The sequence below is a fragment of the Aotus nancymaae genome, unplaced genomic scaffold (assembly GCF_030222135.1).
Source record: "Aotus nancymaae isolate 86718 unplaced genomic scaffold, 86718_ANA_hifiasm-v0.15.2.pri h1tg000007l, whole genome shotgun sequence".
Taxonomy (NCBI): domain Eukaryota; kingdom Metazoa; phylum Chordata; class Mammalia; order Primates; family Aotidae; genus Aotus; species Aotus nancymaae.
This window is the reverse complement of record NW_026988418.1, coordinates 16,101,974-16,123,717: the sequence shown is the minus strand read 5'-3', so window position 1 is coordinate 16,123,717 and position 21,744 is coordinate 16,101,974. Positions and strand designations below refer to the sequence as shown.

At 44.1% G+C, this 21,744-nt stretch overlaps 1 protein-coding gene across 1 annotated transcript; it reads left to right on the top strand.

Annotated features, from left to right (window-relative positions):
* Positions 1–1,846: 1,846 nt before the first annotated feature.
* LOC105705153 (cytochrome c oxidase assembly factor 7) lies at positions 1,847–19,832 on the top strand. The gene is made up of 3 exons (XM_012434891.2): positions 1,847–1,967; positions 6,977–7,117; positions 18,552–19,832. The coding sequence occupies exons 1-3, from the start codon at positions 1,862–1,864 to the stop codon at positions 18,998–19,000; spliced, it is 696 nt and encodes a 231-aa protein (XP_012290314.1). The 5' UTR covers positions 1,847–1,861; the 3' UTR covers positions 19,001–19,832.
* Positions 19,833–21,744: the final 1,912 nt, after the last annotated feature.

Sequence of the window (21,744 nt, the reverse complement as noted above, 5' to 3'; positions counted from 1 at the left end):
TGTAAAGAAAAAAAAAGGTGGTCCAGGCATCAAGAGCAGAGGTAATCAGGGACACAAACTTGGGACCTATTCGGAGAACAGAAGGTTGGGTGGGATGTGGGGGAAGAAAGGGAGACTATAAGGCTAGAATCAGATTACACAGGGCCTTGAAGGCCATGCTAAAGAAGGATGGCCTCAAACCAAAGTTCAAGGATTCCCAACCTGGACCATGTGTACTGAGGAGTCCCCTAAGGTGACCAAGGTATGAGAAACCACAGGTAAATGTGGTATATTACCTGGAATGTCAATTTTACTAAAAGGCTTGGGTGGGGGGAGGCAATCTTCTGTTATCTTATGAAAGATGTATTATGGGGGATTGAATGTAAAATCATATGAATTAAAAAAATAAAACTAGGATTTCAGACATGTACCATTATTGTCTGCTCTCCAATAAATAAGTGGTTGGAAATAGTCCATTCTTTGCTGCCATTAGGGATAGCTTAGTAATGGAGCCATGGAAAGCATTGTTACAGGTGATGGAAATCCATGGATTTAACTCTATTGAGGGTTCAAAAGTAGGGCTGGATGGGATTCAAAGATGAATAGGAAGTGACTGTCTTTGGAGAACTTTCCATCAGGCTTTATAGAACTGATGATTCTTAGCAGGAAAACAAATAAAAAAGTAGGTAAACTTCCTCTCCTCTTCCCCATCTCCTTGACATGTTCCTTTTCTACCTCATTCATTTTTTTTTTCTTGAGATGGAGTTTTGCTCTTGTTGCATAGGCTGGAATACAATGGTGAGATCTCGGCTCACTGCAACTCCACATCTCGGCTCACTGCAACTCCACCTCTCGGGTTCAAACAATTCTCCTGCCTTAGCCTCCCAAGTAGCTAGGATTACAGGTGTACGACACCACGCAGGGCTAATTTTGAATTTTTATTAGAGCTGGCGTTTCACCAGGTTGTCCAGGCTGGTCTTGAACTCCTGACCTCAGGTAACCTGCCTGCCTTTACCTCCCAAAGTGCAGGAATTGTAGACGTGAACCACCGTGCCCGGCGTCATTCATTCTTTTATTCAAAAAAATTTATTGCATACTAACTCCCTCACTTACTGTGTGACCTTGGACAAATTACTTAATCTCTCTGTACTTTAGTTTCCTTATCTGTAGAATGGGGATAATAATAATACCTAACCCGCAGTGTCACTGTGAATGTCATAATGAGACTTAGAGTTAATTCATAGAAAGCTCTTAGAAATAGAGCCTGGAACAAAGTTCAGCACTGTTTGAGTATTAGCTGCTGTAACAGTGACGTTGCTACACCCTTCACTGCTACTGTGTTCCAGTCATCATCTCCATAGCCGGTCATTGCTTAGGTAATTCATGTTGGTGGCCAAGGTGGGTCTAGGAAGATTAGAGATGAATCAGATTTCCCATTGAACTTTGTCCAGCTACACCTGGCACATGTAGAAGGTCCTCAAAATGCTTGCTGAATGGATAAACGAGTGTCTTCCTATTGAACTGCAAGTTCTTTCAGGGCAGGGATAATATTCCTAGCTGTCATATCTCTAGAACAACGCACCTGGTGAGGCACGCAGTAGGCGCTTAGAGATTATACATGGATAAATGACTGAAGGCGAAAAATCACTAAGGCTACAGAGCGGGCATAGATAAGGTGCTGCAGAGAGACCGCCCCCAGTTTCAGGAAGGGTGTTAGTCTTGGAAGTGTGGCTGCCAGAGCCCTCACCGGCGCGAGGGCTTCTGGGAAGCGCAGGCTCGCCTTGCTCGCCCCTGGATCCCGGGAGAGTGCCCCGGAAGGCGTCAGCCCTACGCCCCGCCCCCTCCTCCGGCTCACTTGTCCGTCCCTGGGCCAGCGCGAACCATGGCCGGCTTGGTGGATTTCCAGAATGAGGAAGACGTGAAGTCCTTTTTGGAGAACATGGAGGTGGAGTGCAACTACCATTGCTACCACGAGAAGGATCCGGACGGTGAGCGCTTCCAGCGCAGTCCGAGGACGCGTCAGGGAGGGGCGGTCCAGGAGAGGTTGGGTCTGCGACCTCGGAGAGGCTGGTGAAGGAATCGCGTGCTGGGCGGGAGACGGAGTCTGTGTATCGTGGTGACCGTGTGTGTTGGGAAGGGCAGTGTGTCCTGCGAAGACCGAGCCTGGAGGCCGGGGCGAGTAGGAAGAGACGTGCTGGGGCTTTTGGGTTAGGGACTGGGGATCCATCGGTGAACAGATGAAACTCCCTGCCCTCGTGGAGCTTGCATGCTAGTGCGGGGAATCGGGCAATAAGCCTCAGGTAATCCATGAAATCGTGTTCCAAAGTAGTAAGAGCCGTGGAAAAAGGACTGGGTGAAGGGTATCTGGAGGTCAGGAAGGCACTTTTAAATCGAGTGATCAGGAAAGATCACTGAGAAAGTGGCATTTGAATAAAGCCTTGAAGAAGGTAAGCGAGTGAACCATGCAGATCTTTGCTGGGCAAACAGATCTAGGAAAGAGGCCCTGAAGCACGAATGTGTCCTTTGGTTTTTTTTTGTTTTTGTTTTTGTTTTTCTGACGAAGAGGCCCTGAAGCACGAATATGTGCCGTGTGTTGTGTGAACATTGAATTGACTTGAGAGTGGGTGGATGGTGGTGACCAGAGGGGTCCACCCAGAGCAGCCAGTATCTTTGGGTGGTTTTCTTACTGCTTTATTTTCATTTTTGAAATGGTATCTCACTATGTTGTTCAGGCTGGTCTGGAACTCCTGGGCTCAAGTGATCCTCCCGCCTTTGATTACAGGCATTAACCACTGCTTACTGCCTACTTTTAAATTTTTTGTTTTTATTTTTTTGAGACTGAGTCTCACTCTGTTGCCCAAGTTGGAATGCAGTGGTGTGATCTCAGCTCACTGCAACGTCTACCTCCTGGGTTCAAGCAATTATGCCTCAGCCTCCCGAGTAGCTGGGATTACAGGTGCCTACCACCATGCCTGGCTAATTTTTGTATTTTAGTAGAGACAAGGTTTCATCATGTTGGCCAGGCTGGTCTCAAACTCCTGACCTCAAGCAGTCCGCCCACCTTGGTCTCCCAAAGTGTTGGAATTACGGGTGTGAGCCACTGGGCCTGGCCTTTAAAAAAATAATAATAATAATTAATTAATTTTTTTCATATGCTGTTAAACAGATTTTTTTTTTTTTTTTTTTTTTTTTTTTAATAAAGGTCTGGTGTGGTGGCACAAGCCTGTAATCCCAGCTCTTTGGGAGGCTGAGGTGAGGCGGGAGGATCACTTAAGGCCAGGAATTCAAGACCAGTCTAGGCAACATGGTGAAACCCCATCTCTACTAAAACAAACAAACAAAAAAAAAGTGGAAGTGGCCCTGCCTTCTAATAGCTTGCAGTCTAGTTTACAGAGATGACATAGCTAGTCCTTGAAGTTAATTGTAACATAGACCATAACATAACCATATAAATAACATAGTCATGGCACAGAGTTGCTCTGCAGTATGATGAAGAACCTGGGAATGTTCTTTGAGGGCTGGTCCATGTCCTAAGTATAGAAAGAACTTAGAGGAATTGGGATCACTAAGGAACAGGGCGATTAGGGAAGGCTTTGAGGGGAGGTCTGGAGGGCTAGGCAAGTATTGATAAAATGGAGGAGACTGTGGGAGAAGAAAGTGCTATCTTTCAGAAAGTTGAAATCAGGATGTAGTAGTTTGAATCGGGAGTCTGGGCCTCAGTATGTCAGGGCTTGGATGCCAGGGTAAGGAATGTAGACTTTGCTCTCTAGGCAGTGGAGAGCAAAACATGTCTGAGAAGCAAGTTTGTGGTAGTGTACCGTGGAGAATATACAGGGCAATGGAATGGGGAAGGGTCGACATATCAGAAGGACTGGCTGCAGCATTTTGGGAGACCTGAGAAGAGGCTGTAGTTACCATAGCAATTGGTGTAATAGTTTCCTTGCATGTCACTCTCTTACCTGGCTAACTGAAATCACCTTCTAATCTGTCCCTCTCTTTGCACTTTACGCCCTTAAAATCCATTTCTACTCACAGATAAACTGATACTTTAATTTTAATTTTGTTATGTTAAATATTGGATTTTAAAATAACATGTTTGTTATCAATACCCAATTATATGCCCTCACACACTTAAATTCCTCCATACTCACCCGGGTATATATGAACCTATATACCAGAGTAGCCTTTTTTTTTTGGGGGGGGGGTGGTGATGTTTGTTTGTTGTTGTTGGGTTTTTTTTGTTGTTGTTTTTTGAGACAGGGTCTCACTCTGTCACCCAGACTGGAGTGCAGTGGTGCAGTCTCGGCTCTCTGCAACCTCTGCCTCCCAGGTTCAAGTGCTTCTGCCCTAGCCTCCCAAATAGCTGAGATTACAGGCATGTACCACCACACCTGGCTTTTACTTATTTTCTGAACCAGAGTCTTGCTCTGTTTCCCAGGCTTGTGTGCAGTGGCACGATCTTGGCTAACTGCAGCCTCTACCTTCTGGGTTTAAATGGTTCTCCTTCCTTAGCCTCTCGAGTAGCTGGAATTACAGGCGCCTGCCACCAAACCTGGATAATTTTTATATTTTTAGTAGAGACAGGGTTTCACCATGTTGGCCAGACTGGTCTCGAACTCCTGACCTCAAGTGATCCAACTGCCTTGGCCTCCCAAAGTGCTGGGATTTACAGGTGTGAGCTGCCATGCCTGACCTGAATCATATTACTTCTTTTCTTAAAACCCTCCAGTGGTTTACTGTTTCAGTTGGAATAAAATCCTAACTCCGTCCTATGTTCTATAAGGCCTGTGGTCTGGTTCCTACCTTCCTTCCTCATTTCTTGACCCTCCTGTTTGGTTCAGCCAGGTCGTATCTTATTCATGCCAAACTTAATCTCTTTCAGGTCTTTGTATTTACTGTTCCTTATGCCAGGACTCTGTGCCCCTGCCCATTTCATTGTCTTTTTATTTCATTTTTTGTTTTTTATTTGAAATTTTTTCCCAAGTCCCTAGCCCACCACTCCCACTTCATTGTGGTTTTTTTTTTTTTTTTTTAGAGATGGAGTCTCACTCAGGCTGGAGTACAGTGGTGTGGTCTCAGCTCACTGCAACCTCTGCCTCACGGGTTCAAGCAATTCTCCTGCCTCAGACTCCTGAGTAGCTGGGACTACAGGTGCTCACCACCACTCCTAGCTAATTTTTATATTTTTAGTAGAGACGGGGTTTTGCCATGTTGGCCAGGCTGGTCTCAAACTCCTGACCTTGTGATTTGCCCGCCTTGGCCTCCCAAAAGGCTGGAATTACAGGCGTGAGCAACCACACCTGGTCTTCACTGTCTTTAAATACCTAGTGCTTTCTTGTTATTGAGGTCACAGTCCTTGGTGAGGCCCTCCCCAGTGACCCAGTCTTTGTTAGCCATTCACCCAAAGTTGACAGCAAACAGTTATCATCCTATTTCAGTCATAGCATTTAGTTATTTATTTGTATAAATTTAAGGGGTACAAGTGCAGTTTTGTTACATGGATATATTGCCTGGTGGTGAAGTCTGGGCTTTTAGTGTAACTATCATCCAAATAATGCGCTTGTACCCATTAGGTAATTTCTTATCCCTCACCACCCTCCCACCCTTCCCAGACTCCAGTGTCTATTATTCCACACTCTCTATGTCCATGTGTGCACTTTATTTAGCTCCCACTTGTAAGTGAGAACATGCAGTATTTGACTTTCTGTTTCTGAGTTGTTATAACATTTATTACTGTTTGAATAAATTTTGTTCATTTATTTACTTAATGTATTTCCTCCCCTAGAATGTAAAATTTAGGAGGGCAAATGAGTATATTCTCAGTATCTAGAACTATGTCTGGTACATAGATGCATAGAGATGCTCAAATATTTGTTGAATGAAAATTAATGAGAGATACATGTTGTCACTGGGGGTGAAGAAGAGGGGAGAGATATTAAGGAGAGAGGTTTACTGGGACTGGGAGACTGCCAAGGAAGTGGAGCCTATTTCTGTAGGAGCTGCCATCTCTATTCTTTCTCTTTGGCTTTCATGTTCCTACCCTGGCTGAGGAATTAGGTATAGTCATCACGTACTCTTTTCTTTTTCTTTTTTTTTTTTTTTTAAGACAGAGTCTCCCTTTGTCGCCCAGGCTGGAGTGCAGTGGTATGATCTTGGCTCACTGCAACCTCTACCTCCCAGGTTCAAGCAATTCTCCTGCCTTAGCCTCCTGAGTAGCTGGATTACACACCCAGCTAATTTTTTTGTATTTTTCCACACCCAGCTAGTTTTATTTTGTTTTTTGAGATGGAGTCTTACTCTGTCACCAGGCTAGAGTGCAGTGGCACAATCTCGGCTCACTGAAACCTCGGCCTTCCTGGTTCAAGCTATTCTGCCTCAGCCTCCCAAGTAGCTGGGATTATAAGCACACGTGACCATTCCTAGCTAATTTTTTGTATTTTTAGTAGAGACAGGGTTTCACCATGTTGTCTAGGCTGGTCTTAAACTCTGGACCTCAAGTGATCCTCCTGCCTCAGCGTCCCAAAGTGCTGGGATGTACTTGGTAGTTCACAAGCTACCAAGCCTGTCTGTAGCACCTTTTCTTGCTGCTACAAAGACTAGCCTATGAGCCCTTTAGGTTTTCACTGCTTTTACCGTTGAAATTCATGAGAGGTTCCAAAAGTAGCAAAGTTTCAATCATAGAAGTCAGTGGGTATTTGGGCATGGCTGACAGGGAGCAGAGAGGGCTGGTGAGTGCTGAGCCCATGCAGGGGCTGTGGTCTCCCCAGGCCATACATTTCTCAGTCCATGGCTATGAGGAGACAATGGCATTTGTAGAAATGGCTGAATACCACCTACATTCTTTGTGGTAAGGTCAGCTTGCCACACCTCAGGAGGATAGGGGCTGTCTTAAAAGATGTAGCCTGGCCTGCCAAACCTGGACACCCCCCACCCACAAGCCCCCTACTTCGAAGCAGCATCCCCAGACATGAAGAACAGCCCTTCCCTCTCCTCACAGGTTGCTATCGGTTGGTGGACTATTTGGAAGGGATCCAGAAGAATTTTGATGAGGCTGCCAAGGTGTTGAAGTTTAACTGTGAAGACAACCAGCACAGCGATAGCTGCTACAAACTGGGGGCCTACTATGTGACTGGAAAAGGTAAGGGGTGCCCGCTTTTCTGGTCCTTGTCATTGATAGCAGTATTGGCTTCACACCTAAGCTCCATGATGAGCTCTTTTGCAGGTGGGTCCTCGAAGGCATTGGGAAAGTGCATTGTAGGAAGATGGAGAGGTAGGAGTTCAGCAGAGTGATGAGGGGGAGAGCATAGCCTTTCAAGTTAGATAAACCTTAGGGAATGCTATTTGCAAGTAGTGTGACCTTGAGCCAATCACTTCAACTCTGTGCCTCAGTTACATTACCTATAAATTGGAGGGAAATAGTACATGCTTCGTAGGGTTGTAAGGATTAAATAGGATCGTATAGGAAAAGGCATCAGCATGTGCCTGGCACAGAGTAAGGGGTCAGTAATTATTTACTGTCTTCCTTCTGTCTTTTCTCCTCATACTCTAATTGTAGTTATCACTGGTGTAGTGATTACATTATCTATTGCTAAATAACAAATCACCCCAATAGTTTCCGTGGATCAGGAATTTAGGAGTGGTTTAGTGGGGGTACCTCAGGGTATCTCATGAGGTTATAGTCAAGACATTAGCCAGGGAGCCACGGCTGTTGTCATTGGAAGGCTTGATGAAGTTGGAGTTTCCAATTCTAAGATCACTCACTCTGATGGCTGATAGCAGAGGCCTCTGTTCCTTACCAGCCATTAGTGGGAGATTGTCAGATCGTCATGACATCGTTCTCTTCATGGGCTGCTTGAGTGTCCTCATGACATGGTGTCTGGCTTCCCCCAGAGTGAGTAATTCAAAGGAAAGAACAAGATAGAATCTGCAGTGTCTTCTATGACCTATCTTTGGAAGTTACACACTTTTCTTTTTTTTGTTTCTGTTTTTGTTTTTTACACACGCTTTTCATTTCTAGCACATATTTATTAGATGTAGGCTACACTAAGGGAAAGGACTTAAATTCCACTTCTTGAAGAGGAAGGAATATTAAAGAACTTATGGACATATATAAACCCACCACAAGTAATAGGACCTTTGACAGGCAGCTTTCTTTCTTTTTTTTTATTTTTATTTTTTGGACCGGGTCTTGTTCTGTTTCTCAGACTGGAGTGCAGTGATATAATCATCTCACTGCAGCCTTGAGCTCCAGGCCTGAAGCAATCCTCCTGCCTCAGCCTCCACAGTAGCTGGAACTACAGGCACGTGCCCCCACGCTTGGCTAATTTTTTTATTTTTTGCAGAGACAGGATCTCACCAGGCTGGTCTCAAATTCCTGGCCTCAAGCAGTCCTCGCATCTTGGCCTCCCAAAGTGCTAGAATCAGGTGTGAGCCACTGCACTTGGCCAAGAATGTGTTTGTTTGTTTTTTTTGAGACAGAGTCCCACTCTGTTGCCCAGACTGGAGTGCAGTGGCACAATCTCGGCTCACTGAAACCTCCACATCCCAGGCTCAAGCAGTTCTTCTGCCTCAGCCTCCCGAGTAGCTGGGATTAGAGGGGCATGCACCACTACCGCCCAGCTAATTTTTATATTTTTAGTAGAGATGGGGTTTCACCATGTTAGCCACACTGGTCTTGAACTCCTAACCTCAAATGATCCACCTGCCTCAGCCTCCCAAAGTGTTGGGATTACAGTTGTGAGCCACCGCACCCAGCCCAAGAATGTCTTTTTAATTCTCTGGAAATATATAGACTATTTCTGCTTTCATATGGAACATGGCACCTTTAGTAGTCTCTATTTTAATTTTTTTCCCCAGCTTTATTGAGGTATAATTGACAAATATTCTAAATATTTATTTTTAGAACAAATATGGTACAAATAAATATCACAAATAAATGTGATGTGGGGCTTTTTGTTTGATTTTTAGATTTTTATTTATTAAAATAAAGTTACTTATTTATTTTTTTGAGACAGGGTCTCACTCTGTTGCCCAAACTGGAGTATAGTGGTGCAATCTTGGTTCACTGCAGCCTCAACATCCACATTTATCGTCAATAAATGTGACGTGAGGTTTTTTTTTGTTTTTTAAATTTTTATTTATTTAAAAACATTATTTATTTTTAATAGAGACGGGATTTCACTATGTTGGCCAGGATGGTCTCAATCTCTTGACCTTGTGACCCACCTGCCTTGGCCTCCAAAATGCTGGGATTACAGGCGTGAGCCACTGCACTCGGCAACATTTATTTATTTCTTTGAGACAAGTTCTCATTCTGTTGCCCAGGCTGGAGTACAGTGGCACAGTCTTGGCTCGCTGCAGCCTCGGCTCGCTGCAGCCTCAATGTTCTGGGCTGATTTTTCTCAGCTCCCCTAGTAGCTGGAACTACACATATGCGCCACCACATTTAGCTAATTTTTGTGTTTTGGTATGGGGTTTTGCCATGTTGCCCAGGCTGGTCTCAGACTCCTGGGCTCAAGTGATGCTCCTGCCTCGGCTTTTCAAAGTGCTGAGAATACAGGCATAAGCCACTATGCTCAGATGCAAACAAATCTTTATCTCTGGTCAAGACCATTCATGAAATTCTTAATTGTTTTCTTATCCCCCTATTTTATTACATACCCACCCCCCATGTTTTCCACCTTAGCAAATGGTATCTCTTTCCACCTAATAGCTCATGGCCAGTTTATGTCCAAAATGCATCTTGAATCCCTCTTTACTGCCACCATTCTATCTAAGCTATTCTCCCTTCCTGTTTAGATTACAGTTATGAGATTAATATAGGTCTCCAATCTTCTTTCCATAAGGCACCTAAAATGAACTTTCATGAATATAAACCACAGATCATAGCTCACTGCAGGCTCAACCTCCTGAGCTATTTTTTTTGTATTTTTAGTAGAGACGGGGTTTCACCATGTTGACCAGGATAGTCTCGATCTCTTGACCTCGTGATCCACCCGCCTCGGCCTCCCAAAGTGCTGGGATTATAGGCGTGAGCCACCACGCCCGGCCTGTTTTTGTTTTTTTTAGATAGGTTTCATTTTATCACCCAGGCTGGAATGCAGTGGCATGTGATCATAGCTCACTGCAGGCTCAACCTCCTGAGCTCACAAGATCCTCCCACCTCAGCCTCCTGAATAGCTGGGACCATAGGCGTGTGCTACCACCATGCCTGGCTAATTAAAAAATAAGTTGTTTTTGTAGAGATAGGGTCTCACCATGCTACCCAGGCTGGTCTCAAACTTTTGGCCTCAAGTGATCTTCCCGCCTTAGCCTTCCAAATTTCTGGGATTACAGACATAAGCTACTGTGTCCAGCCAGAAAATCTTAAAAAGCAGAGAAAAAAGACATACTCAGGGTAAGAATGGTAAGAATTACCACTGACTTCATCAGAAGTAGTGTAAGCCAGAAGACAAAAGAATGACATCTTTTAAATGCTGAAAGAACAAATTGTCGGCTAGGTGTGGTAGCTCACACCTGTAATACCAGCACTTTGGGAGGCCAAGGTGGGTGGATCTCTTGAGTCCAGGAATTCAAGACCAGCCTAACCAACATGGCAAAACCTTGTCTCTACTAAAAATACAAAAATTAGTTGGGCATGGTAGCATGCACTTATAGTCCCCACTACTTGGGAGGCTAAGGCATGAGAATTGGTTGAACCCAGGTGGTCGAGGTTGCAGTGACTGAGATTGTGCCACTGTACTCCAGCCTGGGTGACAGAGCAAGATTCTGTCTCCAAAAAAAAAAAAATAGAGAAAGAAAAAATTGTTTAACTTGAATTAAAATTAACTATGAATTCCTTTAACTTCAATTAAAATGAATTGGAAATTAAGATGAAAAATGCATTTTTAGGTAGAAGCTGAGAGAATAAGTCACGAGCATTCTTATACTACAAGAAATGCTAGAGTTGTTTAGGCTGAGGGAAGATGATAACAGATGGAAACTGGGATCCAATCCAATCAAAAGGGTAAAGAACACTGGAAAATGTGTAAATATAATACTTTTTTTCTTTATTTCTTAATGTCTTTTAAAAGACAATTTAAGGCAAAATAATACGTACTGTAAGCTTCATAGTGTATAAAGAACATAAAGTAAAAGCACAGTAAAAGTAAAACAGAGTACATGGCAGCGGGGGCAGTGGGGAAGTGGGGATGGCTAATGGGTACAAAAAAATACAAAGAATGAATAAGCCTGTATTTGCTAGTACAACAGGGTAACCATAGTAATAATTTTTTTTTTTTTTGAGATAGAATCACACTCTGTTACCCAGACTGGAGTGTAGTGGCACGATCTTGGCTTACTGCAACCTCTGCCTTCTGGGTTCAAGCAGTTCTCCTGCCTCAGCCTCCCAAGTAGCTGGGATTACAGGCATGCATAGTAGAGATGGGGTTTCACTGTGTTGGCCAGGCTGGTCTCTAACTCCTGACCTCAAGTTATCTGCCAGCCTCGGCCTCCCAAAGTATTGGGATTATTGAGCCACTGTGCCTGGTCAGTCATATAATTTAATTGTACATTTAAAAGTAACTAAAAGAGGGCTGGGTGTGGGTGGCTCACGCCTGAGGTCAGGAGTTCAAGACCAGCCTGGCCAACATGGTAAAACCTTGTCTCTACTAAAAATACAAAAATTAGCCAGGCATGGTCGTACATACCTGTAGTTCCAGCTACTCGAGAGGCTGAGGAGGGAGAATCACTTGAACTCAGGAGGCGGAGGTTGCTGTGAGCTGAGATCATGCCACTGCACTCCAGCCTAGGTGACAGAGCAAGACTCTGTCTCCAAAAAAAAAAGAGTATAATTGGATTGTTTGTAACATACAAGATAAATGCTTGAAGTGATTATTACACATTGTATGCCTATATCAAAATATCTCATTTACCCTATAAATGTATATACCTACTATGCACGCACAAAAAATTAGAAATTAAAAAAAAAAAGGGCCAGGCACGGTGGCTCACACCTGTAATGCCAGCCATTTGGGAGGCCCAGTCAGGCAGATCACTTGAGCTCAGGAGTTTAAGACCAGCCTGGGCAACATGGCAAAACCCCATCTCTACAAAAAATACAAAAATTATCCAGGTATAGTGGCTTGTGCCTGTGGTCCCAGCTATTCGGGAGGCTAAGTCAGGAGAATCGCTTGAGCCTGGGGAGGCAGAGGTTGCAGTGAGCCGAGATTGTGCTATTGCACTCCAGCCTGGGCAACAGGAGTGAAACCCTGTCTCAAAAGCCAAAAACAAAACTTCAAAAAACTACATGGAAGCAAAAGGACAAAGGATGGAAATGTGGTAAATGAAAATATGCTATTGAAAGGCTCTTAGGTTGTATGTGAAATGGTATAATGTTAATTCATGGTAGATTGTGATAAGGATGTATACTCTAATCACTAGATAAACTAGTAAAAAGACAAGTATAACTAAGAAATCAATGATGGAAATGAAATGGAATGTTAGAAGTATGCAAAAGAAGGAAAAGAGAAGAAAAGAACAAAAACATTTAGGACAAATGGGAAACAAAATATGACTTAAACCCAGCTTTATCAGTAATTACATTTAATGTAAGTAAACACTCCAATAAAGTGCAGAGATTGTCAGGCTGCATATAAAAACAAAGATGCAGCTATATGCTCTCTAAATATAAAGGTGACAGAATTATACTCTCCAAAACTGAAAAAATGCAAGGGATAGAGAATCTGTGAGCTTTCCTTAAAAAAATTTACCTGACAACCAATAAACAGTTGAATCAAATAATTCAGGAGTGGTGAAGCTCTTTTGAAAAGACTGGTGGCCGGGCGCGGTGGCTCACACCTGTAATCCCAGCACTTTGGGAGGCTGAGGCAGGCAGATCACGAGGTCAAGAGATCGAGACCATCCTCACCATGATGAAATCTCGTCTCTACTAAAAATACAAAAAAATTAGCCGGGTGTGGTGGCGCGCGCCTGTAGTCCCAGCTACTTGGGAGGCTGAGGCAGAAGAATCGCTTGAACCCAGGAGGCGGAGGTTGCAGTGAGCCGAGATTGTGCCACTACACTCCAGCCTGGAGACAGAGCAAGACTCCATCTCAAAAAAAAAGAAAAGACTGGTGATGAGCAGAATCTCTCTCTTTTTTTTTTTTTTGAGATGGAGTCTTGCTCTGTTGCCCAGGCTGGAGTGCAGTGGCACGATCTTGGCAGCCTCCGCCTCCCAGGTTCAAGTGATTCTCCTTCCTCACCCACCTGAGTAGTTGGGATTACAGGTACATGCCACCACACCCGGCTAATTTTTGTACTTTTAGTAGAGATGGGATTTCACCATGTTGGTCAGAGTGGTCTTGAACTCCTGACCTCATGATCTGCCTGTCTTGGCCTCCCAAAATGCTGGGATTACAGGTGTGAGCCACCTCGCCCAGCCATTTTTTTTTTTTTTTTTTGAGACAGAGTTTCGCTCTTGTTACCCAGGCTGGAGTGCAATGGCACGATCTCGGCTCACCGCAACCTCCGCCTCCTGGGTTCAGGCAATTCTCCTGCCTCAGCCTCCTGAGTAGCTGGGATTACAGGCACGCGCCACCATGCCCAGCTATTTTTTTTTTTTTTTTGTATTTTTAGTAGAGACGGGGTTTCACCATGTTGACCAGGATGGTCTCGATCTCTTGACCTCGTGATCCACCCGCCTCGGCCTCCCAAAGTGCTGGGATTACAGGCGTGAGCCACCGCGCCCGGCCCCCAGCCATTTTTTTTCTTTTTTAAGGACAGAGTCTGCTCTGTCACCCAGACTGGAGTACAGTGGTATGATCTTGGCTCACTGCAGCCTCTGCCTCCCAGGTTCAAGTGATTCTTCTGCCTCAGCCTCCCGAGTAACTGGGATTATAGGCGCATGCCACCATGCCTGGCTAATTTTTGTACTTTTAGTACAGATAGGATTTCACCATGTTGGCCAAGTTGGTCTCAAACTCTTGACTTTAAGTGATCTGCCTGTCTTGGCCTCCCAAAGTGCTGGGATTACAGGCGAGAGCCTGGCCAAACAGAATCCACTGAAAATGAATATTGGGCTAATTAGGATTACTGAGCAGAAAATAAGTGATATTTTATGGCATAAAAACATAACTAACATTTACAGCACTTATTACTTACCAGGCTCTTTGTGAGAATATATATAAGCTTCTAACATACGCAGTAGATATGATTGTTCTTCTTTTACAGATGAGAAAACTGAGGCTCATAGAGTTTAAGGTAACTTCCCTGAGGTCACCCAGCTGATAAGAAATGAGACCAGGACTGTAACCCAGACTTTCTGGATGCAGAGCCCAGACTTCATTAACCACTGTGCTGTGCTGTCTCCCTATGTTGAAGTAGTGTAACTGAGAAAGCAGGAGGTAGCAGAGGAGAGATGGAAGGACGAGGTGTCAGTCCCCACAGAATACCTTGGTTGCGAAACGGTATTCTGTTTAAAATTTAGCTTATGGTTTTTGTTTTTGTTTTTTTGAGACAGTCTCACTCTGTTGCCCAGGCTGAAGTACAGTGGCTCAATCTTGGCTTACTGCAGCCTCTGCCTCCTGGGTTTAAGCGATTCTCCCACCTCAGCCTCCTAGGAGCTGGGATTCCTGATGTGCACCACCATGCCTGGCTAATTTTTGTATTTTTAGTAGAGACAGGGTCTCTCCATGTTGGCCAGACTGATCTTGAACTCCTGGCTTCATGTGATCTGCCCTCCTTGTCCTCCCAAAGCGCTGTGTGATTGTAGGCGTGAGCCACTGTGCCTGGGCCATTTTGATTTTTTAAACTAAATTTTAGGGCAGGTGCAGTGGCTCACTTGAGCCCAGGAAGCGGAGGTTGCAGTGAGCCAAGATTGCACCACTGCACTCCAGCCTGGGCAACAGAGCGAGACTCTGTCAAACGAATAAATAAATGAATGAATGACTGAATGATTCAGCCCAGAGCCGTGGCTCATGGCTGTAATCCCAACACTTTGGGAAGCTCAGGTGGGCAGATCACAAGGTCAGGAGTTCCAGACCAGCCTGACCAACATGATGAAACCCCATCTCTACTAAAAATACAAAAATTAGCCTGGTGTGGTGGTGGGTGCCTGTAATCCCAGCTACTCAGGAGGCTGAGGCAGGAGAATCGCTTGAACCTGGGAGGTAGAAGTTGCAGTGAGCCAAGATTGTGCCATTGCACTCCAGCCTGGGTGACAAAGTGAGACTCCATCTCAAAATAAATAAATAAATAAAAAGAAAATAAAAATGATTCTAATCTTTTAATATTTTTTCTAAACTCTTCACAACCCTAGTGACTCATTTAGGAAATTTCTCTGTTGGGAAGAAATACTAATTTGTAGGTCAGCAGTTTCCTTAGTTTTGCTTCTGTTTGTTTTTCTTCTGATAAATTCAAGTAAAATCAAAGTTAAATTTTTTACTTATAAGTAGCATCTGTGATCCAATTTTTCCAAATACTTCTATCTAGTGTCCATTCAGCCAGCCAGCATTTAATCAGAACACATGATACAGAGATGACTGAAATGGTGTTCACTTAATGATAATGATGGTTATTTCTAGGTGGTGGATTTGGAATGGTTACTTAAAAGAATAATGTTAAAATGTTTATATTTTCAAGATTGAGTAATGGTACATGGGGATTTGAAGTTTTGTACACATACACACATATATACACACAAACAACTAAAAAAAGTAAGCCCTGCCACCACCTCTACTTAAAATTATTTGTTAGTGATTTCCCATTGTTTTTAAGATTAAATTCAGGGGTCCTTAACATGACTCTGCATGATCTGGTCCCTGCCTGCCTGCCTTTCCCTGAACTTTTCTTCCATGCTCTTTTCACAGTTAAAATCATCCTTTTTTTTTTTTTTTTTTTTTTGAGACAGAGTCTCACTCTGTTGCCGAGGCTGAGTGCAGTGGCTCTGCCACAGCTCACAGCAGCCTTGACCTTCTGGGCTCAAGTGATCTTCCCACCTCAGCCTCCTGAGTAGCTGAGCTATTTTTGATTTTTTTGTAGAGATGGGGTCTGGCTACGTTACCCAGGCTAGTCTCAAACTCCTGGATGCAAGCGATCCTCCTGCCTTGGCCTCCCAAAGTGCTGGGATTACAGGCCTGAGCCACCATGCCCAGTGAAAATCATACATTTATTTGTATTGTTATTTATTTATTTAGAGGTAGGGTCTTACACTGTTCATCAGACTAGAGTGCATTGGCACAAAACTTCCAGGCTTAAGCAGTCCTCCTGCCTCAGCCTCTCCAGTAGCTGGGACTATAGACCGGTGCCCCTATGCCTGGCTAATTTTAATTTTTTTATAGAGACAGTCTCACTATATTGCCCAGGCTGATCTTGAACTCCTGGCCTCCTGAGATCCTCCTGCCTGGGCCTCTCAAAGTGCTGGGACTACTGGCCACCATGCCTAGCCTGTATAGTTATTTAAAGTCTATCTCATTAGCCCATAAGACAGGTCTCATTAGGCCACAAGAACAGGACAGTGTAGTTTGTTCCCCAGGACCCAGCACAGCAATTGGCAACTATTCAGTGTACAGTTGTCCCTCATTATCTGTGGGAAATTGGTTCCAGGACCCTTACTTCATTCTGCCACAGATTAGGAAGTCTGATGATGCTCAAGCCCCTTATATAAAATGGCATAGTATTTGCATATAACCGTACCTATATCCTCCTGTGTATTTTATTTTTTGTTTGTTTATTTGTTTGTTTTGAGGCGGAGTCTTGCTCAGTCACCCGGGCTGGAGTGCAGTGGCGCAATCTTGGCTCACTACAACCTCCACCTCTTGGGTTCAAGCGATTCTCCCGCCTCAACTTCACAAGTAGCTGGGATGGCAGGTGCCCACCATCATGCCAAGATTAGTTTTGTATTTTTGTAGAGATGGTGTTTCACCATGTTGGCCAGGCTGGTCCTGAACTCCTGATCTCAGGTGATCTGCCGCCTTGGCCTCCCAAAGTGCTAAGATTACAGGCATGAGCCACCACACCCAGCCTCCTATGTATTTTAAAATTAATTGCTTAGAACAAGGGTGTTCAATCTTTTTGCTTCCCTGGGCCACATTGGAAGAACTGTCTTGGGCCTTACATAAGATACACTAATGATAGCTGGTGAGCTAAAAAAGAATCACCAAAAAAATCTCATAGAGTGGGTGTGGTGGCTCACGCCTGTAATCCCAGCACTTTGGGAGGCTGAGGCGGGTAGATCACCTGAGGTCGGGAGTTCAAGACCGGCTTGACCAACATGGAGAAACCCCATCTCTACTAAAAATACAAAAAATTAGCCAGGTGTGGTGGTACATGCCTATAATCCCAGCTACTCTGGAGGCTGAGGCAAGAGAATCGCTTGAACCCAGGAGGCAAAGGTTGCGGTGAGCCGAGATCGCACCATTGCATTCCAGCCTGGGTGACAAGAGTGCAATTCCATCTCAAAACAAAATAAAAATAAAAATCCATAATTTTTTTTTTTTTTTTTTTTTTTTTGAGACAGAGTTTCGCTCTTGTTACCCAGGCTGGAGTGCAATGGCGCGATCTCGGCTCACTGCAACCTCCACCTCCTGGGTTCAAGCAATTCTCCTGCCTCAGCCTCCTGAGTAGCTGGGATTACGGGCACGCACCACCATGCCCGGCTAATTTTTTGTATTTTTAGTAGAGACGGGGTTTCACCATGTTGACCAGGATGGTCTCGATCTCTTGACCTCGTGATCCACCCACCTTGGCCTCCCAAAGTGCTGGGATTACAGGCGTGAGCCACCGCGCCTGGCCCTCCCTAATACTTTTGATGTGTGGTTGATCGAACCCGTGGATGTGGAGGGCCCACTGTATGTTTAAATTAATGAACAATTAAGTGCTTGTAATATGCCATGTTCTCACTGTAACCCCATGAGATTGATATTATCATTCCTAGTTTTCACCTCCTTTACCTGTTAGAGTTTCCTAATAAGATATCATTTGAACAAACAATTCCTTGACTGAGAAAGCTAGGTCTTTGCACTATGTCAGTCTACCTTGCATGCTGCCTGAGCTCATAGTATGTGCATATTTTTTTCATTTTGAGATAAGGGCTTGATCTGTCGCCCGGGCTGGTCTCAAATTCCTGGCCTCAAGCAATCATCCTGCTCGAAGTGCTAGAATTCCAGATGCGAGCCCCTGTGCCCAGCCTTAAACTTTATTCAGGAATTGTTGCTGGCTGGGTGTGTTGGCTCATGCCTGTAACTCCAGCACTTTGGAAGGCCAAGGTAGGAGGGTCACTTGAGTCCCAGAGTTTAAGATCAGCCTAGACAACTAGTGAGATCCTGTCTCTATAAAGAAATTTAAAAATTAGCTGGGCATGGTGGTGTGTACCTGTAGTCCCAGCTACTTGGGGAGGCTGAGATGGGAGGATTGCTTTAGCCTGAGAGATTGAGGCTGCAGTGAGCTGTGATCATGCCACTGCACTCCAGCCTGAGTAACAAAGCAAGACTCTTCCTCCAAAAAAAAAAAAAAAAAATTGTTCACTGACTTTGACCTGGGACATTTAGGTTCTGCCCTGGCTTGGGTTTATTTTTTCCTGTTTTCCTTCCTCTCAGGTGGTCTGACCCAGGACCTGAAAGCTGCTGCCAGTTGCTTTTTGATAGCATGTGAGAAGCCTGGAAAGAAGTCTTTAGCAGCATGTCACAACGTTGCTCGCCTGGCACATGATGGACGGGTTAATGAGGATGGCCAGCCTGACCTGGGGAAGGCCAGGGACTACTACACAAGGGCCTGTGATGCTGGTTATGCCTCCAGCTGCTTCAACCTCAGTGCCATGTTCCTGCAGGGTGCCCCTGGCTTTCCCAAGGACATGGACCTGGCATGTAAATACTCCATGAAAGCCTGTGACCTGGGTCATTTCTGGGCCTGTGCCAATGCCAGTCGCATGTACAAGCTGGGGGATGGCGTCAAAAAGGATGAGGCCAAGGCTGAGGTGCTAAAAAATCGAGCCGAGCAGCTACACAAAGAACAGCAGAAAAGTGTCCAATCCTTAACATTTGGGTAAAGTGGCCCACCCTCCCTCCCAGGCAACAAACAACTTGAGGCTGGCAGCTCCTATTTCTGAAGACTGATGCAGCCCTTGAAGGTCAACCTGCTGGAGCAGGAAAACTTGAGACTTGAATTTGTAGCTCCATTCACGTAGATCCATTGCCCCAGCTGCTGGGATGTAGCCTTTAATATTTATTTCAGTCAGTACTCCTTTATCTGGGTGTTCTGTGAAGACAGCCATGTTTATGGGGGTCTTAGTTTTCAAACTCTGGAAACTCTGAAAAATAGGAGCAAAGTAGAGAGCCCTAGAGATTGGTGGTAGGGAGGGGAGGATAGCAGGAAGTTAAAAAAATTAGCAGCCCCAGGGCCTAAAGGAATTAGCCATCTTCATTATTAATATTTTGGTTAGGAGGGCTTGAAAATCAGAATGTATCTTGGTTTACGTAATTGAGGTCTTAAAGAACTAAGAACAGTTAAATAGTCACGACTGCCACCCTCTGAGTTACATAATCATTGGTGTGGGCTTCATTTTGCCTTTAGAGTTACATCTTTCAGTAAATTCACAGAGATCAGGAGGGACATGCAACATACAGCTTAAAGGGTGTTATGATTCAGGGTTGCTGAGGAAGATGAAACCTCAGCCTGCAATTGGCTACAAGAGACATTGGAGTTAAAAATTAGCACCTCCAGTGTAGTCACATGGCACTGCCCATCATGCTGAGGGAGTAGATTTTTCCCAAGGCAGCTTCAGTTAGGAGTTTGTAAGCAAGGACTTTGTGACACATTGTCCCCTGGAACTGAGCCTTTTTAACTGTCCCTGTGAATAAACAATTTTGAGTGACCTACAATTTGTGTTAATTAGTGTTCTTTCCAGATTCCAGGTACTGTAGAGAGTATGCTGTGGTGATTGTGCCTTTCAGTAACATTTGCTTTTTCTGTTATCTCCCCAGCTTGTCACCAGGGGGCGAGCTTGTCATTTCTCTGCTGATGATAACAATACCATTCCACCCGTCATGTTTTAGGCTTCCGTTTTGCAGCCGTCCTGAAAGGAAGGCTTGATGTGTGAATGAAGGTTTGTGAGCACAGCGGCCAGCTTCTCAAGTTGATAAAGGAGAGGGACTTTCCCAAGTGCAGAGAGGAGGTTTCAAAAGACATCAAGTTCATTTTTTTTAAAATGTAAAGTAGCTTCTGGTGTGCTTAAACTAGGTCAGGCCAGGCGTGGTGGCTCATGTCTGTAATCCCTGCATTTTGGGAGGCTGAAGCAGGTGGATCACTTGAGGTCAGGAGTTCGAGATCAGCCTGGCCAACATGGCAAAACCCCTGTCTACTAAAAATACAAAATTAGGCATAGTGGCAGGTACCTGTAATCCCAGCTACTTGGGAGGCTAAGGCAGGAGAATCGCTTGAACCTGGGAGGCAGAGGTTGCGGTAAGCTGAGATTACACCACTATACTTCAGCCTGGGTGACGGAGCAAGACTCTGTCTCAAAAACAAAACAACAAAAAAATCGTAGCTTAACAAACATGAAAAAATGTTCAACATCACTAATCAGGGAAATGCAAAGCAAAACCACAATGAACTCTTAAAATTCAACAGTAAAAAAAAACTGATTGACAAAAAAAAACCAGGCCAAAACCCTTAACATATTCTCAGCAAAGGAGATATACAGGTGGCAAATAAGCATATGAAAAGACGTTCCATATAACATGTCATCAGGAAAATGCAAGTTAGAACAACAGCGAGACCGATATACAACTATTAGAATGGCCAAAATCCAATATACTGACAGCATGAAATTCTGGGAAAGATGGAGCACCCAGAACTCTTATTCCTTACTGGTGGGAATGCAAGATGGCACAGCCACTTTGGAAGACAGTTAAGCAGTTTCTTACAAAAACTAAGCAAACTCTTACCATACGATCCAGCAATCTTGCTCCTTGGTATTTACCTGAAGGAACTGAAAACATGTCCACACAAAAACCAGCACACAGATGTTTATAGCAGCTTTATTTATAATTGCCAAAACTCAAACCAAAATGTCTTACAGTAGGTAAATGGGTAAATTGTGGTGCATCTAGACATTATTCAATGCTTAAATCAAGCTGTGAAAAGTTACAAGTTACCAAGCTATGAAAAGTAACAGAAGAACCTTAAATGAATGCTACTAAGTGAAGCCAGTCTGAAAAGCCTTCATATTAAATGATTCCAACTATATGACACTGAGATGTATTCTGGAAAAGGTAAAATTATGGAGACAGTAAAAACCAGTGGGTGGGGAGAGGAGAGAGGAATAACTGGAGTGCAGAAGATTTTTAGGGCAGTGAAACTACTCTGTATGATACTGTAATGATAGATACCTGTCATTGTATGTATGTCCAATCCTCTAAAATGTATAACACCAAGAGTGAACCCTAATGTAAACTGTGGACTTTGAGTCATAATGATGTGTCAGTGTAGGTTCATCGATTACTACAAATGTATTGCTTTGGTGGGAAGTGTTGATAATGGTGGGGACTATGCTTATGTGCAGCCAGCAACTATATGGGAAATCTCTGTACCTTCTCAATTTTGCTGTAAACCTAAAATTGCTCTAAAATACAAAGTCAACTAAACAAAACCACAATGATATTGCCTCATATCCCATTAGGATGGCTACTATTATTATTTTTTTTTTGAGACAGGGTCTTATTCTGTCTCCCAGGCTGGAGTGCAGTGGCACAATCTTGGCTCACTGCAACATGCGCCTCCTGGGTTAAAGTG